This window comes from Sphaerodactylus townsendi, linkage group LG02 (assembly GCF_021028975.2).
Source record: "Sphaerodactylus townsendi isolate TG3544 linkage group LG02, MPM_Stown_v2.3, whole genome shotgun sequence".
NCBI classification, from domain to species: domain Eukaryota; kingdom Metazoa; phylum Chordata; class Lepidosauria; order Squamata; family Sphaerodactylidae; genus Sphaerodactylus; species Sphaerodactylus townsendi.
In genome coordinates this window covers 27790366-27808483 of record NC_059426.1, presented here as the reverse complement: position 1 = coordinate 27808483, position 18118 = coordinate 27790366, and the positions used below count along the sequence as shown (strand labels likewise).

At 44.6% G+C, this 18118-nt stretch overlaps 1 protein-coding gene and 1 long non-coding RNA gene across 2 annotated transcripts in view; one reads left to right on the top strand and one right to left on the bottom strand.

The window, feature by feature from the left end:
- Positions 1–18118, bottom strand: part of WIPF1 (WAS/WASL interacting protein family member 1) — an 84882-nt gene that overhangs the window by 5636 nt on the left and 61128 nt on the right. Inside the window, exons 2-7 of the mRNA XM_048485654.1 lie at positions 16255–16342; positions 9812–9941; positions 8169–8333; positions 3430–4209; positions 2550–2768; positions 1396–1509 (exon numbers count right to left, since the gene is read on the bottom strand). Coding sequence (XP_048341611.1) covers positions 1396–1509; positions 2550–2768; positions 3430–4209; positions 8169–8333; positions 9812–9941; positions 16255–16305 — 1459 coding nt within the window. The 5' untranslated portion in view covers positions 16306–16342. The remainder of the gene's footprint in view (positions 1–1395; positions 1510–2549; positions 2769–3429; positions 4210–8168; positions 8334–9811; positions 9942–16254; positions 16343–18118) is intronic.
- LOC125426850 lies at positions 2564–8443 on the top strand. Its single transcript, XR_007243583.1, has 3 exons — positions 2564–2690; positions 6011–6133; positions 8190–8443. It is a non-coding gene; the product is annotated as an uncharacterized LOC125426850 (long non-coding RNA).

The window sequence follows — 18118 nt, the reverse complement described above, 5'->3', positions numbered from 1 at the left end:
TGTTATTGTTCTGCTGATGTCACGCCTCTTTGCTCTCTGAGGCATATGTCCAAGCTAGTCATTTACAGTGTCAGGAAAAACAGCTAATTTTAAAATGCTTCTACTATTCATTTTGGTGTTTATACTTTGCTTTTCATCCTCAATAAGACCCCCAAGTGGCGCAGTGGTTAAGAGCAGGTGCATTCTAATCTGGAGGAACCGGGTTTGATTCCCCGATCTGCCACTTAAGCTGTGGAGGCTTATCTGGGGAATTCTGTACATTCCAACACACTTATCTGTCCACTCCAACACATGCCAGCTGGGTGACCTTGGGCTAGTCACAGTTCTTCTGAGCTCTCTCAGCCCCACCCACCTCACAAGGTGTTTGTTGTGAGGGGGGAAGGAAAAGGAGATTGTCAGCCCCTTTGAGTCTCCTACAGGAGAGAAAGGGGGAATATAAACCCAAACTCTTCTTCTTCTTCCACCATTTTATCCATTCAATAACTACTATGTGAAGTTAGACTGAGAGAGTGTGAAGTTAGACTGAAAGACTCTGAGAGATCACCCAGTGACAGCCCATGGCAGAGTGGAAATTATGTGTTAGTTACAAGGAGCTGCGATATGTTTAATTAATTGCATGCTTAGGATATTTTTAGCACTGGTTAAAGGTAGTGTAATCCTAAAAAGAGTTATACCCTTCTATTGAAGTCAGTTGGTTATAACTTAAAGGTTTGCAAGCACCGGGTCATCACTGGCCCATGGGATGATGTCACAATCATGACATTTGCTAGGCAGTCTTCGATTAAAGGGTGGTTTGCCATTGCTTTCCCCAATCATCTACACCAGGGGTGTCCAACTCTGGCACTTCAGATGCTCATGGACTACAATTCCCATCAGCCCCCAATTGGCCATGCCAGCAGTGGCTGATGGGGTATTGTAGTCCATGAACATCTGAAGCGCCAGAGTTGGACACCTCTGATCTACACTTTACCCCCAGGCTGAGTATTCATTTTCCCGTCCTCAGAAGGATGGAAGGCTGAGTCAACCTTGAGCCAACTACCTCAAACTGACTTCCATCAAGATCAAACTCAGGTCGTGAACAGAGCTTTGCAGTACTGCCCCTTACCAATCTGTGCCACGTGGCTCTTGTTGGCTTTGGGTCTCTTGCCACTGGTGACTACCCCACAGCAGGGCCCAGGACTCCCCCCTTCCACAGTCTATGTCCATGGTGGCGAACCTTTGGCACTCCAGATGTTATGGACTACAATTCCCATCAGCCCCTGCCAGCACTGGTCTATGTTATCATTTTGGTTTCTGCATCACTTAACCATACAAAGCATTTATCCAGCCTTTCTTTGATGTGTTCTATCTCTTCAGTGACCCCAGACATTGCTATTGAATGTCTTCTTGACTTACTTCTGTTGTCATTTCTTGCCAGTTTACTGGGGTAGCTCTTTTTCATGGGCACATACGGTTCTGGAGGTGGTAAATCAGCCAAGGGATGGAAGGAAAACCGGTTCTCCCACTCATCTGGATAGAAACAAGAAGCTGTTTAAAAAGTTCTCTGTGACTTCCCATTGCAGATGTTTATTTATTTATTTCTATTTGTATGCCGCCCTTTCCGGAAGGGCTCAGAGCAGCTTACAATAATAAAACATAACATAATAATTAACTTGATTTAATAAACAATTATTGCCAATGGGAAAGTCTCATCCATGTTAATAAGCCCTGGGTTGCTTTTATCCTGCCAGAATAAGTATTAACTAGCAAACTCAGTGGTTAGTGTCTGTTACCATAACACATTTTAGGAACTTGTTCAATGTTGTAAAAAAAAAAAAATTCTAAAGAGTTCGTGAAGAAGGATTATGAAACACAATTTAGAGATCGTTGTAATCGCTGCGGTAATAGTACATAATAAAACCTCACAACATTCATTTCAAGGTTACAATTCATTTGCAGTCTCCAAGGGCAGTCTTGTTGGTCTACAACAGAACAACTCGATTCGAGTACAGTAGCACTTTAGAGACCAGCAAGAGTTTCAGGGTATTAGATTTCCAGAGTCAAAGCCCCCTTTGTGGCGTAGGAGGTTCAGAGCTCAGCAGTGGCGTAGGAGGTTAAGAGCTCATGTATCTAATCTGGAGGAACCGGGTTTGATTCCCAGCTCTGCCGCCTGAGCTGTGGAGGCTTATCTGGGGAATTCAGATTAGCCTGTACACTCCCACACACGCCAGCTGGGTGACCTTGGGCTAGTCACAGCTTCTCGGAGCTCTCTCAGCCCCACCTACCTCACAGGGTGTTTGTTGTGAGGGGGAAAGGGCAAGGAGATTGTCAGCCCCTTTGAGTCTCCTACAGGAGAGAAAGGGGGGATATAAATCCAAACTCTTCTTCTTCTTCTTCTTTATCAGATACCATATCTGATGAAGGGAGTTTTGTTTCTCAAATGTTTATCTTTTGAATATCTTGTTGGTCTCTAAGGTGCTACTGTGCAGTCTATTTTCTGGAAGCGGCTCTCCCCGGAAAGTTGATTATCAAAATTTGTTCTTCTGTTTTTCAGAGTAGCCATCGCTCACCATCACATGAAGAATCTTGGAACCCGTTTCGGAGAGCTGACGATGGAGGGGGAGGCGGAGGGGGAGCTCCACACCCAGGCCTGTCAGGAGGGGGTGGCGGCACCAGCCCGCTTCGAACTTTATCAAATGTCCCTCGGGAAGGTAGCTGTGGAGTAGCTGGCAATGCTCGTGAAGTGCTACCATTTCTGCTGATTGGTGGTGGAGGAGGAAGAAAGGGTCCTGAAACGTAAAGATGACAGAACAACAGCAAATCACGTTTTAGCACAGCACACCATTCTTATTTCCATCTTCTTATAACCCAGTGGGTTCTCAATCTGGGGGTCGCGACCCCTTTGGGGGGTCGAACGACCCTTTCACGGGGGTCGCCTAAGACCATCAGAAAACGGTCTTTTTATATTTTATATATACCAATTTTATGGTTGGGGGTCCCCACAATGTGAGGAAATGTATTAAAGGGTCGCGGCATTAGGAAGGTTGAGAACCACTGTTATAACCTGTCACATCCAGATTTCATTTTTGGATAAACCCCCTGACCATTATATAAATGTAACTTACGAGAGATATTTGACATCAAGCCCCACTTCATAGACTTTAAAATCCAACATGGAAAGTGACCCTCTCACTGAGGTTTCCTTTGTTTACATGTCAGGTATTTGCAGGCATGTACATAAAACCGCACAGGCAAGACTTACAAGACACGAGACACCAGTATAGATACTCCATCTTATATGTTCCTTCCCCTAAACAGCAATAATGTCATCTTACAAGGGACTTTTAAAAGTATGAGGCAAGGTCAAGTCTCCAAACCCTGACGCTATACCACCATATCAGTTCACTTAAATGGTTTTTTTACTGAATGATCGAATGCATGAAGCCTTACCTGATCTACTGGGTGGGTCCCTTACAGGAGGAGGTGGCCTCTCGTTTGGTGGAGGTGGAAGGGGTCCGGAACGAACAGAACTAGGCAAGCTTGGTGGCGAAGGAGATGATAGAGAGAGATTTCTTTGAGGAAGTCGTGGCATTTCGTCATTCCCACCGGCTGTCAGTGGAATCAGAGGTGGGCCTGGCCTACTTGGAGGTGGGGGAGGCGGAGCCTGTGAGGAGAAAGATGGCCGCGGTGTGGAAGGTACAGGAGGCCTGCTGTTTTGAGGTGGGGGAGGTGGCAGGGAAGGCTCTCTATTGAGAGGCGGCCTGTTTGCTGCTGGAGGTGGGGGTGGAGGTGGCTTGTCTTCAGCGGCTCTGCATGGTGCAGGAGGAAGAGGAGGTCGGTTGGAAAAGGGAGAAGAACTACCTGGTTGTGACTGGCGAAAATTTCCTCCAAATCCTACATTTCTGTTTCCTGGGAAAGGTGGTGGCGTAAGCCCTAAGCTGTTTTGTCTGGATGCTGATGGAACAGGAGGTGGTCCTCTATTGTACATATTTGAAAGAGTTGACTGGATAGGTCTTGGTGTATTTGGCACAGGAGGGGCACCTGTGTCATGCTTAAAATTGGCATCAGGTCTTGGGGGTGGCATTCGGCTTCTCTGTGGCTCTGGCATTGCAGTTCTTTGCCCAAAAGAAGGCCCTGGAAATCTCCCTACGCCACCTGAAGGTGAAAAGGGCTTGGCTGACGTGGCTCTTCCTCCCGGTGGAAAAACTGGAGCTCGGCCTCCTGGAGAGTCTAAAAGTGCGAAAAAGAGGGTTCATAATACAAAGAAAAAAATTAGCACTAAAAGGGATATTTGCAGTGAACTGGAACTATTGTAGATAGTTACCAAACAGTACAAATGTACATGTCACTCTGCATCTAAAGAAGGACTGTCATCTAGAGATCACTTTAGAAAACCCACAAAAAGGTGACAGGCTAGGAGTTTGTATTTGTACTTCAATTTATACCCCGCCCTATCCCCTCAGGGCTCAGGGCGGCTAACAACATCGCAAAACAAGATACATTATAACAAAATAATACTAATAAAATACATAAATCTAATAATAAAGATCATATTACAGGTGACGACTTAAAACATGCCAAACCTAACAATTTGCTTAACCAATAACAGCAGCACTAACAATGCACATGAAACTGTATCCATACTAAATCCATACAATAGCAATAAATCAACAATACATTAACAAAGCATTAACGTATCAAAATATCAATACATGGGCAATACCAACACATTAACAATAAATCAATATCAGTACATTTACAACAACACGTTAACAATGTATCAATACATAACACTATATCAGTGTACAACATTAAACTAAAACATCTCCAACCTAACTATACCTGCTGCAAGAAAACCTAGCAATATTATCTAATCACTCTAACAAGGGAACTGGCTACACTTGACCAACCTACTCACTCTAACAGTATACAGGAAAAAACTAACTGCATACCTTAACAGTATGCAAGAAAAAGCTAACTAACAGTACAGAAAACTACTACACCTACCAGCCCGCATTCCTAATAGTTAAATAAGAAGGGTATGCATACAATGCATGCTCCATTTTCTTCTATGCTAGTTGCTTTGCTAATTTTTTGTCATCACACAACTTTATACACTCTTATATACTCGCTAACCTGCGGCAAAAACAGGTAAGATTTACTCAGCAGGGAGGATATGGTGTCTATCACTAGCCTTTTTACAGAGAGACTTTCAGAGAAGCTCTAGCATGTTAAATGCTATGAGATTAAGAGGGGACCCACAAATAGCCTGTGACACAACAGATAATACCAGCTCCTAAAAACCTTTGTTGCATCAACACAGGCTGAAAGATCACCTTGCGTGTTTTAATCCCACCACTAAGTTCAAGTTCTTATAGTGGGAATCACCAGTCAGGAAGGCCCTGATCTTCTGTGAATGACAGGCCGATTACGCATAAGGCATCTGTTGTGCGATGGGGGCAAGTGTGTGTTGCAGCGAGATTTCTTGTACAGACGTATTTCCTCAAGCCCCACTTTCATTTTCTAGTCTCCCCGCAGCAAGCACGAATTTAATTTTGCTTTGCTGCCAAAGCAGGGAGATTTTCCAGTGAGCATAGACCTCTTCCCTCCATCCACAGACAGCCTGCTTAGCTCCAGGCTTCATGCTCTTCGCACTGCTGTCCATGCCTTCCCCCTTGCCCCCTCTTCCATGTTGTTGGCTCCTTCCTTCATCTCTAAATGCTCATATTGATATATCAGTGTGTCAATATAAGAGCTGGCTTTTGCAAGGAACAGCACAAGCAGGGTCTGTTTCTGGCTCCAGCCTATTTCCCCTGCTCTGCTTCTGCCTTCTCTGATGATTGGGAGGGCTTTTAAAAACTTTTTGAAAATACAGTCTCTTTTTAAAAACAAGCTTCTCTCCCGCAGCAGCAGGAAGAGAGAGACTAGGGGAGAGAGAGAGACAGTGTGAGTGTCTGTGGAAGGGAGGGGGAGAAAATATCAGCTCTATAGTATTGGGACTACTGAGTGTTATGAAATTTGTGCCTTTAAGAGAACCAGGAAACAGAGGCCTGTTGAGACTAGCTGCAGCAAGGACTCGTCTGCCTCCTCGCATATAAACAGAGAAACATGAGGAAACCACGCTTGAGCCCCACCGTGCAACTAAAAGGCCCGAGTAAGTGTTCCACAATTAATGGGCCACAGAGAAATCTTAAGCGGAATTACACCTCTCTTGATGTCAATGAGTTTAGAGTGGTATAGCTCTGTTTAGGATTGCACTGTTGGACTGTTTGGTCTAACACAGTGGTTCTCAACCTGGGGGTCGGGACCCCTTTGGGGGTCGAACGACCCTTTCACAGGGGTCGCCTAAGACTCTCTGCATCAGTGTTCTCCATCTGTAAAATGGATAAATGTTAGGGTTGGGGGTCACTACAACATGAGGAACTGTATTAAAGGGTCGCGGCATTAGGAAGGTTGAGAACCACTAGTCTAACACATGCTGGTTGCATGTTATAGCTCAGTAGGTACATCAGTACTTCGGATGAACATACTTGACAAAAAAAATGTTGCATGTAAAGAACATTTGTTACTGCTAACATCTCACAGTATTCACTGTGGGAATTCACACACATTTTCTGACCCTAAAAAACCAATGTGTATTAGAGTAGCAATTCATGAGTAGTCCATGAACATCTGGAGAGCTCAGGTTGCAAACCCCTGTATGCTATGAAAAGTAGGCGACAACTATGGTGCGATACTATGGAAAGCAAAAGGAGAACTGGTGGAGGGAAGGGGGATAGAACACAGCATTAAAACAAGATACAACTTGAAATGGCGACCTGCCAACTATGTTTTGATCCTGCTCCTCCTCCTAGGGTTTCAGGGTGATCCTCAACCCCTTTCCCCTCCAAGGAAGGGAAAGAGAGATTAAAGAAGAGAACACCTTCAAAGAAAAACAAAGCTCAGGTTTGAGATTTCTGAATCCCGCATAGGAAGGGCATAAACCAGTGTTGGCGAACCTTTTCGAATAAGTGCCCAAACTGCAACCCAAAACCCACTTATTTATCACAAAGTGCCAACACGGTAATTTAACCTGAATACTGAGGTTTTAGTTTAGAAAAACCGGTTGGCTCCAAGGCGTTACTCAGGAGTAAGCTTGGGGAAGCAACCGTGCAACACTTCAAATGGGTGAATCACGATCCTAGGAGGGTTTACTCAGAAGCAAGCCCCATTGCCAGCAATCGAGCTTACTCCCAGGTAAAGGATCATGCCCAGGCCAGCCTAGATGTGTGTGTGTGGGGGGGGGGGGGTGATTTTCCACCACTCTCCCACATGATGAACTCTGTGCACGAGTGCCCACCGAGAGGGCTCTGAGTGCCACCTCTGGCACCCGTGCCATAGGTTCACCACCACTGGCATAAACATTGAATTGCTGGTTATTTGTCTGTTGCGCGCACATGAGGAAACTTCCACAAATTTTACAGGCTCTGTAAAGCAGAGCTTTTTCCAATGAGTCTGAACGGAAACTGTGTTTTGCTTCCTGCTATTAGTATTCATATTGATTAGAGTTAGATTTTTTAAAAAATTTGATGTAAGCTAGTTCGAGTCCAGCTTACCAGGGAAAAGAAGGATATAAATATTTTCAGTAAGTTGCTTCCTAATGCTACCAAGACGCTTTCCTCCAAATAAACGTGGAAGTCAGAAGACTGTAAGGTACTAATGGCTAGATATGAGTCCTGTAGCATCGTAGGGGCCAACAAGATTTTGGGGGTATAAACTTTTGACAGTCAAAGTTAATTTGTGAAAGCTTACACCTGTGGCTTACACCCTGAAAATCTTCTTGGTCTCCCATGTGCTACTGGTCTTAAATCTAGCTGTTCTATTGCAGTCCAACACAGCTATCATCTGAAACTGGGGTACTAATGATGGTGAACAGAGAAACAGGCCTGGGGTTTCACCGCTAGTGGGCTTAGAGTGGGACCCACTTGGTGGGAGATAAAAGACTCATGAGCAAGATTGGCAGGACAGAGAGAAGCATAATGGAGCACATCTCCAGGCATGTTCACAGAATCAAGTAGTAATTATAACTCTACCACTAGTAAACAAAGACTATTTGCATGAGAGGCGGCATATTTTCCTATCTTAGTTTGTTGGTTACTGTATAATGTTCTTTTATGTCACGGAATATATTTTGAACACCATTTCCTTACCATTGTCCCTGCTTGACGTAGACCTGAGCTTTGGCATCCCTGATTGGAACAGGCCTCCTAAACCCGGTGGTCCACCTCCGCTGTAGCTGCTGCCACTACTGATGCTGCCGCCACTGCTGCTAAAGCCACTGCTGCCACCGCCACCGCCGCCTCCTCCTTTAGGCTCTGCAGCGATAGAAGAGAGGGAGGAGGAAGTGAATGTCAACCAACAACAAAATACAACTTGTCGGTTGCTCTTACACACTTTTAATTAGGTTATGACCATCTCTGTCCAAAAGAGCTGTCTGATTTACAATAAACAAGCAGTGTTGCACTCTTTTGCATGTGTGGATTCAGAACACTACAGACAACACTCCCAGCATCAAAGCTTCCCCGTTAGCAATGTAGGGATTGAGTATTGTGGGTTTTTCTGGGCTGTGAGGCCACTGTTGGGTAGTTTTTGCTCCTAACGTTTTGCCCGCATCTATGGCCGGCATCTTCAGAGGTGTGTCATGGTAAGATGTGTGGTCAGAAACACACCTTGCCATGACATGCCCCTGAAGATGCCAATCGCAGATGTAGATGAATCATTAACAGTCACACAGCTTGGAAAACCCACAACAGAGTCAAGCCCCGGATCTGTAACTCAAATCAGACTCTGCAACTTGAAGGTTTAGAAGTCTATATTGGCAGACATCAGTGGCTGGAGAGAAAAAAGCTAGTTCTGCTAGAACAATCAAGCTACCCCAATATATCAATCCCTGTTCACCTCCCTCCTCTTGTTTCCTTATTACTATCCTACACTACAGAAGGCATGAAAGACAGGAATGCAGGATGGCAGAGGCATACAAGGAGAAAATGGCGCCCGGAGACATCCATTCTATGGGCGCCCTCTGGCCCCACCCCCTCCTGGCTGCTGGCTCTCAGCCGGCAGCCCCTTCTGCCCTCCCCTCTGGAAGGCTCAGTGCTGAGGCCTTTCCTTTTATAAACTTGGGGGTGAGGCCACGCCCCTGAGGGGCAGGGCCACACCCCTCAAGTTTATAAAAGCAAAGGCCCAAGCACAGAGCCTTCTAGTTGCTTCTGTCCTCCCCAGAGGGGAGGGCAGAAGGGGCTGCTGGCTGCCGGCTCTGAGCCGGCAGCTGGGAGGGGGGCGGGGCTTGAGGGAGAGCCAGCAGCCAGGAGGAGGGCGAGGCTTGGGGGATCCTCTGGCTTCCTTGGTCCCGCCCATGTTGATGACAACATGGGCGGGGCTGAGGGCACCAGAAGACGACAAGGCAGCAAGACTTCCTGCTGCCTTGCCATCTTCCTGATCATGTGGGGGGGGGGATTTTGCACCACCCATGCGACCAGATCGGTGGTGCTCAGGGTCAGAGGGTACTCCCTGTCCCTTGGCAAATACGCCACTGCAGGATGGACTCAAGGTCAGAAGACTGAGATAAAGCCACCTGGCCCTGGGTGCTTTTATTGATTGCCTATGGAAAAGGAAAGCGCTTTACTATCAGTTTACTCATCCCCCATCCCCCCTGGTGCTTCTCTGCTAGATGCCGGGCTCCCACCTGACAAACATCCAGTTGATTCCAGCCGTGAAAACCTTTGACAAACCAATGCAGGGATTCTTCTGTGTTTCTAATTTAGCCCATTAAGCAATATTCAAGTATACTTACTCTCAATAACTGGGGCACTTCTGTCATTGGTAACAGCCTTTTTGAGCCTTTTTCCTCTGTTAATATCTTGCAGAAGAGCATTTCTCCCTGCTTGCTCTGACCGGTTTAAAGTAGGCTTCTCTGTGTTGGCCTGCAAAATAACCAAACCAAAAGATTATGTACAACCGGAATGGGACACTTAAATCTCAAAATATCTCTAAAATAATGACATAGGAATCAGTCTCTCTGTTATCTATTAGCAACAAGGTTAGCTACAATTCCCCCTTTCCCCTCCCCCCCACAATGGAGTGCTGAGAACTTTAATAAACACTCTGTGTGAATTTCCACATGAATGTACTTTTCTATTACAACTTGCCACCATGCCTGTTGTTTTAGGGGCTCTCCCTTGCATTTTGGAGGGAGTTTAGTTACTACCAAACTCACAAAAATCATTATAACATTATGCATCCAAAGTAATTCTAGCCTTAACAAGAGTATATCACAATTTTAGGGAGCACGAGATACTTGGTAGCTCTTTTACACAATTGCTGACATTTTATTTATTTGACATTCATCACTCATCTTAAACTGCAGTCCATTGAACAAGATGAATTTGTACCATGCACCCAGAGAAACCTCTGATATATTTTTTTCCTGAGCTACCTTCCATCTTGCATGCAAATTGATTTCCAAACATGATCCCTCCTTACGGCTGACATGGGCACAATCCCTGCAGGTTAAGCAAACCCTTGTTTCATATGCCTGAAGGAACTTCCTCAATTGTAGCCTTAAGACCCATTCCAAAATTCAATCACGTAATGTGCAATTATTGTTAACTGCTTGTGGACAGAGGCAGAGCTACCAGGGGGCTGGGGGTGCACGTGTTGCATCGGGCAAAAAATCACCCCCACCCCGCAGCGCTCCTCCCCCTTCTTCCCCGCCCCCCACACTTATCTTCGTCAAATAGCGCAGGCTGGGGAAGCGACTTGTTTCCTTCTGGCTGAAAACAGCCTGGTGGGAACTACACTTCCCAGGAGACCTTGTGAGCCCCAGGGTCTCATGGGAAGTGTAGTTCCCACAAGGTTGTTTTTCAGCTTCTCCAGCCTGCACTAAGGTAAGGGGTGGGGGCAGGGCACCACGGGGGTGGGGGAGCGGGCGGCAGGGGGCAGAAAACACAGAGTGTGCGCCGGGCGCACTCTGGCCCAGCTATGCCTCTGCTTGTGGAGAAACCAGATCTTTCTTTTCTACACATTTCCAAATGCCCTCACCAGGCATTACAGATTCTAATAGCTGTTTGTCATCGATACAACCAGAAATACAGGGGAACAATTGTTGAGCTTGACCAAAAAAGATTGTGGAAGATGTTCCAGTATGCCAGAAACAGCTGGCCTGGCCTCTCAGCTGAACATGCCAAAAAGGGAGTTGATAGACCCAAAATAGAACAACCTTCAAGAGGGTCAAGTAACAAAGGAGTAGCACAATATCATGGCCTTTTGTAGATTAGAAACCACTTAATCCCATATCCGTGGATACTTCAAGTTCAAAGCTGGGGTGAATTCGTTGAGGGGCATCAGATATTCACATGTATGAGAAACTTGTAATCACTATTTTCAAGTAGACTTTACTATGATAAAAAGTAGCAAAAAATGAACTAAGAATTCTTATATATTTTAAGAAGATGAATTCAAGTATGAATAACTTTGTATGATGCTTGAAGTTATAATAATTATCTATATAGAAATAATGGGTGCATAATTTTCTTTTGAACTAGAAGTGTTAAAGATTTATTTAGTTATATGGCAATAAAAGATAAAATGGAAGCAAAGGTTCTCTAATGGCAGTACTTGTATGCTATATTCATAATGAAAGAAAACATTTAAAAGGACTGATTTCTGTTAACAAGGAAGGAGGATAATTTTGGATTCATATACCACCTTTCTCTCCTGTAAGGAGAGCCAAAGTGGCTTACAAGCTCCTTTCCCCTCCTCTCCCCACAACACACACCTTGTGAGGTAGGTGGGGCTGAGAGAGTTCCAAAGAACTGTGACTAGCCCAGGGGTCTGCAACCTGCGGTTCTTCAGATGTTCATGGACTACAATTTGTAGTCCATGAACATCTAGAGAGCTGCAGGTTGCAGACCCCTGGGCTAGCCCATGGTCACCCAGAAGGAATATAGGAGTGTGGAAACACATCTGCCACTCAGGTGGAGGAGTGGGGAATCAAACCTGGTTCTCCAGATTAGAATACATCTGCTCTTAACCACTACACCACGCTGGATCTATATAACTTTCCCTCTTTCTTGGTTCCATCCATGATAGACATGCGCTGTGAACAGAAACTGTGTTCCTGTAGCTACCATTGTAACTATACTGCAGTTGGCCATAGTGACATTTAAAATGTGGAACAAAACAGACTTGAAGTGACTTCAGGTAGCAAATTCTGAGGGTAGCAACCTCATATCCCACTTGCCACTAGCAAGCTAGCTGCTCCCTTGCCTGAGAGTCAGAGAAAATAATCCTCCTTAATTCCTCACTCCCCTAAACCACACCAAGACAAGTCACATGTTAAGCTCCTAATGTTTCTGCCGCCATTTCTGGACAGGGAACTGAAAATATTGGCCAAACTCCCAGAAGGGGACTTAACCTTGTGAAAATTCAGGAAGCCCTGTAGGAGATGCTCAGGAGGATTATCTCCTCCTAGGATTGCCAACATAAAACTGGCAATTCCCAATAGATGGGTCAAAGCAGAATCATGCGAACAGTATCATGCCAATGCTGCAAAATCACTTCCAGCTTGTTCTTGGATGTGGTGTCAACAGATAAGCACAATACTCTAGGATTCATTCAAAACTGTATGGTAAAATCAGAGTTTTGAGTGAATCCTAGAGCATCATTCCACTGGAAATGGTGTCACAGTCTCAGTGCTAATTGTCTGTAGTGTCATTGCACTGGAAATTATGTCACAGTCTCAGTGCTAATTGTCTGTAGTGTCATTGCACTGGAAATGATGTCACAGTCTCAGTGCTAATTCCTATTATCTCCCCCAGAAAAATCTGCCTCCTGAATGGGATCAGCTGGGGTAAGCCTGTCTCCTCTATCATTTTGAGTAACAGCAACAGCAGCAGACAATCATGGGGGGGGGGGGGGGGTTGCAGCAATGGCAATTAGGGTTGCCACTTCAGGTGACAAAATGATTTGAGCTGCCACTGATGGGCAAGGTAGACAAACAGGACAGACAAGAACTCCCAAACAATTGCTTCTGAATTGCCTACTATTTTAGAAAATTTACAGAGTTTGCTTACATAGAGACTCTTTTTCTTGTATTTCTACTATCCAAAAACACAATTTCCAAGATATATTTGAAAGGGGATAAAATAGTTGATGAAATGTGGTTTTTGGTTTGCCTCTTCAAACAATACAGAGCCGTTCCAATTTCACACTGTCCTGCAGCCCACATTTAAAGTATATCATAGATTGCTTTTTAAAAAAAGTTTATAGTTCAATGATACTCTTAACAGAAAAAAAATAAAAGCAAACATGAAGCAGCTTAAAGTTTCCCAGATGTTCAAAATCTGACTCATGCTTGTTCAAGATTCCACTTAGTAAGCATATTTTTCCCCTCTTGAGCACAATCATTTAGGAGATTTCCGTTCTGGATTTTTTGTACTACTTTTCCATTAAAAATATTTATATATCACCCTCCATCCAAACAGCTCAGGGCAGCACACACAGTTTCCCTTCCCACATTTTATCTTCACAGCCACTGTTTGAGGTAGGTCAGACAGAGACGGATCAATTGTCCAAAGGTCAAAGCAAGCTTTGTTGAGTGTGGACTGGAATCGCAATCTCTCCAGTTCTGCTCCAGCACTGCAAGAATATACCACAATCATCACAACACTGACATGTTGAGGTGGAGAAACACGTGATGGTAGAAGTAGGGTGATCTGGGAGGGCAGACCAGGAAATGCCATGTCTATTAGGGGTGAACAATACCGAAAAGATTCGGCAAAATTTGGATTCGGCTTTATTCGGGTGTAAAATTATCTGTATACCTGAATAGGCAGAATTTCAGAGGGCAGCATTGTTGGCCTACATCTGAACAGCGACATTTGAATCCAGTAGTACCTTAGAGACTAACAGGATTTTGGGCAGCCAGAGCTCCTGGAAGGAATCTTGTTGTTCTCAGAGTTTCTATTGGACTATAGCAGTGATGGCGAACCTTTTCGAGACCGAGTGCCCAAATTGCAATCCAAAACTCACATTTATTGCAAAGTGCCAACATAGCAATTTAACCTGGATACTGTGGTTTTAGTTTAGAAAAAAACAGTTGGCTCCGCACGCGTTACTCGGGAGTAAGCTTGGTGAAGCAACCATGCAATGCTTCGAATGGGTGAATCACGACCCTAGGAGGGTTTACTTAGAAGCAAGCCCCATTGCCAGCAATCGAGCTTACTCCCAGGTAAAGGATCATGCCCAGGCCAGCCTAGATGTGTGTGTGTGGGGGGGTGATTTTCCAACCCCCCCATGATGAACTCTGTGCGTGCGTGCCCACAGAGAGGGCTCTGAGTGCCACCTCTGGCACCCGTGCCATAGGTTCGCCACCACTGGACTATAGCCTACCTTGTATCAGTCTCATTTGGAGGCATGCAGTTAGAAAGTTTCCTCCTAACAGCTCCATTTAGATTTTTGTAATGTGCTATCCTAGATCTGTTATTCAGAATCCTCTAGGACACAAGTGCCAAACTCGCGGCCCTCCAGATGTTATGGGCTACAATTCCCATCATCCCCTGCCAGCATGGTGCTGGCAGGGGCTGATGGGAACTGTAGTCCATAACATCTGGAGTGCCGCGGAAGTTTTAATAATTTATGTTTCAGGATAGGGTTCAGGTCCTGTGGCTTTCAGGATGTTCATAATTGCTACCTCCATCAGCCCTTGTCAGCATGGCCATGCTGGCAGGGGATGATGGGAATTGTAGTCCATGAACATCTGGAGAGCCGCAGGTTGCAGATCCCTGCTCTAGGAAGACTGCAGATCTCGACTGATTAAATACAACCTGCGGACTGATTGAATGAACCTGCGGATGTTATGTTACCTCTGGCTGGAAGGTCTTCCATGAATCCTCCCCTCACCATGGTAGTGCAGTCAGTCAGAAAAATATACAATTAAAGAACCAAACTTCACCAAAATTGAGGGCAAGAGACAACAAACAGCTAGTATTTAAAAAAGCGTATTTGCATAAGTATGCAACTTAACAGTACTGTTTAAATGACATAAAGTTTCCTTTACCCAAACGCTGGTTGCTGATTATGTGTGTGGTGTGTATTTTAGGAAAGTGGCACACACAAGGTCTCAAATGAGGAAAAAATATACCAGAGCACCTTGGATGGTTGTTTTAACATATTGGCACAACTCTGCACATGGTTGTCATCTGGCAACTATTAACTTCTGTTATTTCCTTAAATGCAAAGTGTCTCTAAGAAGCCCCTTAGTCCTATAAAACATATTTGCCTGCCATTTCCTTCACATACTTGTTCTTCTAACATCATCCCTTTAATACAACTTGACCAAAAGATTTCACTTTCTTTTTTGAACAGCCATATTTGGTTCTGGACAGAGGGTTTTTTTGGGGGGTAGATTTTTATACTTTACTTTTATCTACCTTAAGGAGTCTCAGAGCAGCTTACAACCACAATCCTTTTCTCCCCCTACAACAGGCATTTTGTGAGGCAGGTGGGGCTGAGACCTCTGCAAGAACTTTGACAAGAACTGTGTCATTGGGTTCCAGAGGCGTAGCTGAGCCAAACTGCGCCCGATGCGAGTGTGTGTTTTTTCCACTTCTACATGGCTCCTCATTTCTCGCCCCTTTACTTCCACTCACATTAATTTCCTACGTTCCTTTTCTATTTCTAGTACTTTTTGAGGCTGAAAAAAAGCAGCCTCTTCACAGTTTAGGGAAAAAACTGCCTGACGAACTATACTTCCCAGGTGACCTTGTGAGCCCCAAGGTCTCCTGGGAACTATAGTTCCTCAGGCAGTTTTTAGCCTGAACTGTAAATAGGCTGCTGTTTTCATCCTCAAAAAGTACTAAAAAAAGAAAAGGGACATAGGTAAGTGTGGGAAGGGAGGCGGTGTGTGTGTGTGCCGCACGGGGGAGACCCGGGGGCTGCGGGGAGTGCAGGGGAAAGGGGGAGGGCCCGGGGGCGATTTTTTTGCCCCCAGGAGTGTGCCCGGTGCACAATGCACTTCCCCCCCGTCCCTTTGGCGCTCCGCCACTGTTGGGTTCCAAGAATGTACTCATACTTTGGAAGAAGAAAAAGGTCATCATCTGCTCTACCCAACTGCAAATGCCTGTGTACCAGGCAACCACCTAAAATGTCTTTTATTTTCATGGGACAAACCAAACCCATCAACTATTTCATGCAGTTTTTCAGTGGAAAAATCTAAAATTAAAAGCTGGAACTTACCACAGCCAGTGTTGGAGGAGGCGGAGGAGCGGGAGGAGGAGGAACAGGCATGGTCTAAGTCTCAAACTCTCTTCCGCAGCAGAGAAACCTGTTGAGAAACATCACCACATATGCAAATCTCCAAAAATTCAAACCACAGGCAGCACTGAGAAGCGGGGCATACTCACAACTGTTCTGCAATGAAACATTAGTATTATGACAAGACAAAATGAAATCATGATCCATGCACTAACAAGGAGGGCTGGGCAATTCTTGGCAAAAAAGCAGGAGAATTTCAGTCAAAACACAACCATTTTCAGTCAAAACACAAGAAATTCTTCCCCCAAATCCTTCATAAGGCTGCTTTAAAATTTTTCATGTACCTTTGGAACTGAGTCGTTGTGGTATATTGGCTGTTCCTAATAAAGAGGTGTAGTATTACTCTTGAGATCCCGACCCCACCCAAAATAAGACATGGTAGTAAATCCAGGTTTATTCTTTGTACAGTGACAATATTTAATCAGTGCACTTCCATTCTGTACTAACTACATTTTCCAAAGGCAGAACGGAACTTTCCTCCGGTTCCCCGCCCTGTCTGACTACAGTTCATTGATCTCCACCAAACGCTATTCCTTGAGGGACAGAGAATTCTGAGGAATGACATGGTGTGCGGAGTCTGCAATAAGAAGAGGGAATAAGTGCCAATTTAATCTAGATTCAATCCTAAATCTTGATGCACTATTGCTAGAGAAGATTTGTTATTAAGATTATCTATAAACAGAATTTAGCTTTGTCTGCAGAGAGATGAGAATTACTTGCATTAAAATGGCCAGCACTTGCATTAAAATGGGAAAATACGATTTTAGGTTTCTGCAACAGTCTCTTCCGCCCCCCGCCCCCCACTGCCACACTAAAATTTGAAAGATCAACAACAATACAGCAAGTATTATTTAATAAAATATTACCTCTTGACCTATGAAACACTCTACAGTTGAATGTTTCTGATATTTACCAGATATACATAACCAGTCACCATTCTACCCTAAAGGAGTAGAATCTATAATATATTTAGTAGAATTTGTTCAACTTCCTGTTAAAAATGGTCAACAGGAAAAATTACTTCTCACAGAAAAACCACAACCATCCTGTTCAACAGGGCTTTTTTCCCCCGCAGCTGCAATGGTCTGTCGAGTTACTCTGTCGCACAGCAAATAAGTAGCCCTTCCTCACAGAAATCCTTAATAGGATCAGTGTGTTTAATTAAAGTGTCAGAAGGCCTAGTCTCTATTAAGTCAGTGTGCAAGGTATGATTTTAGTTTCTGTAAGGTTCCTTCTTTTAAAAAAGCAAGAATTATTTTAGCAGCAGCTTTTTGAGGCTATATGAGAACATCACCAGGATGATTATGGGTCGAATCTCCACTACCATCTTAGCCAGGTTTCAGAACACAAACTAACCAGGTTTGAGGTCGTTTGTGTTCTGAAACCTGGCTAAGACGGTAGTGGGGATTCGACCATGGTTAGGATCTTGACAAGAACATGAAATTTTGGAACAAGGTTTCAGTTCAGTAATGCCTTAAAGACGAACAAGATTTCCCACACGTAGGATTTTGAGAGTCAACGTTCCCTTTGTCAGAGAGCTTTGACTCTCGAAAGTTTTTAAACCCTGGAAATCTTGTTAGTCTTTAAGGTGTCACAAGACTCAGATCTTGTCTTCTACTGCAGACCAACATGGCAACCCACCTGAAACTATCTGGATAGAGAACAGGGATTGATAGCCCAATCCTGAGTGGACTGGCAGGCTGGGACAGTACAGCTCCAGCACCATCCTGCTGGAAGCCCAGAAAAAACAAAAGGAAAAAAACTGTGAAAATCCCCTACAGGGCAT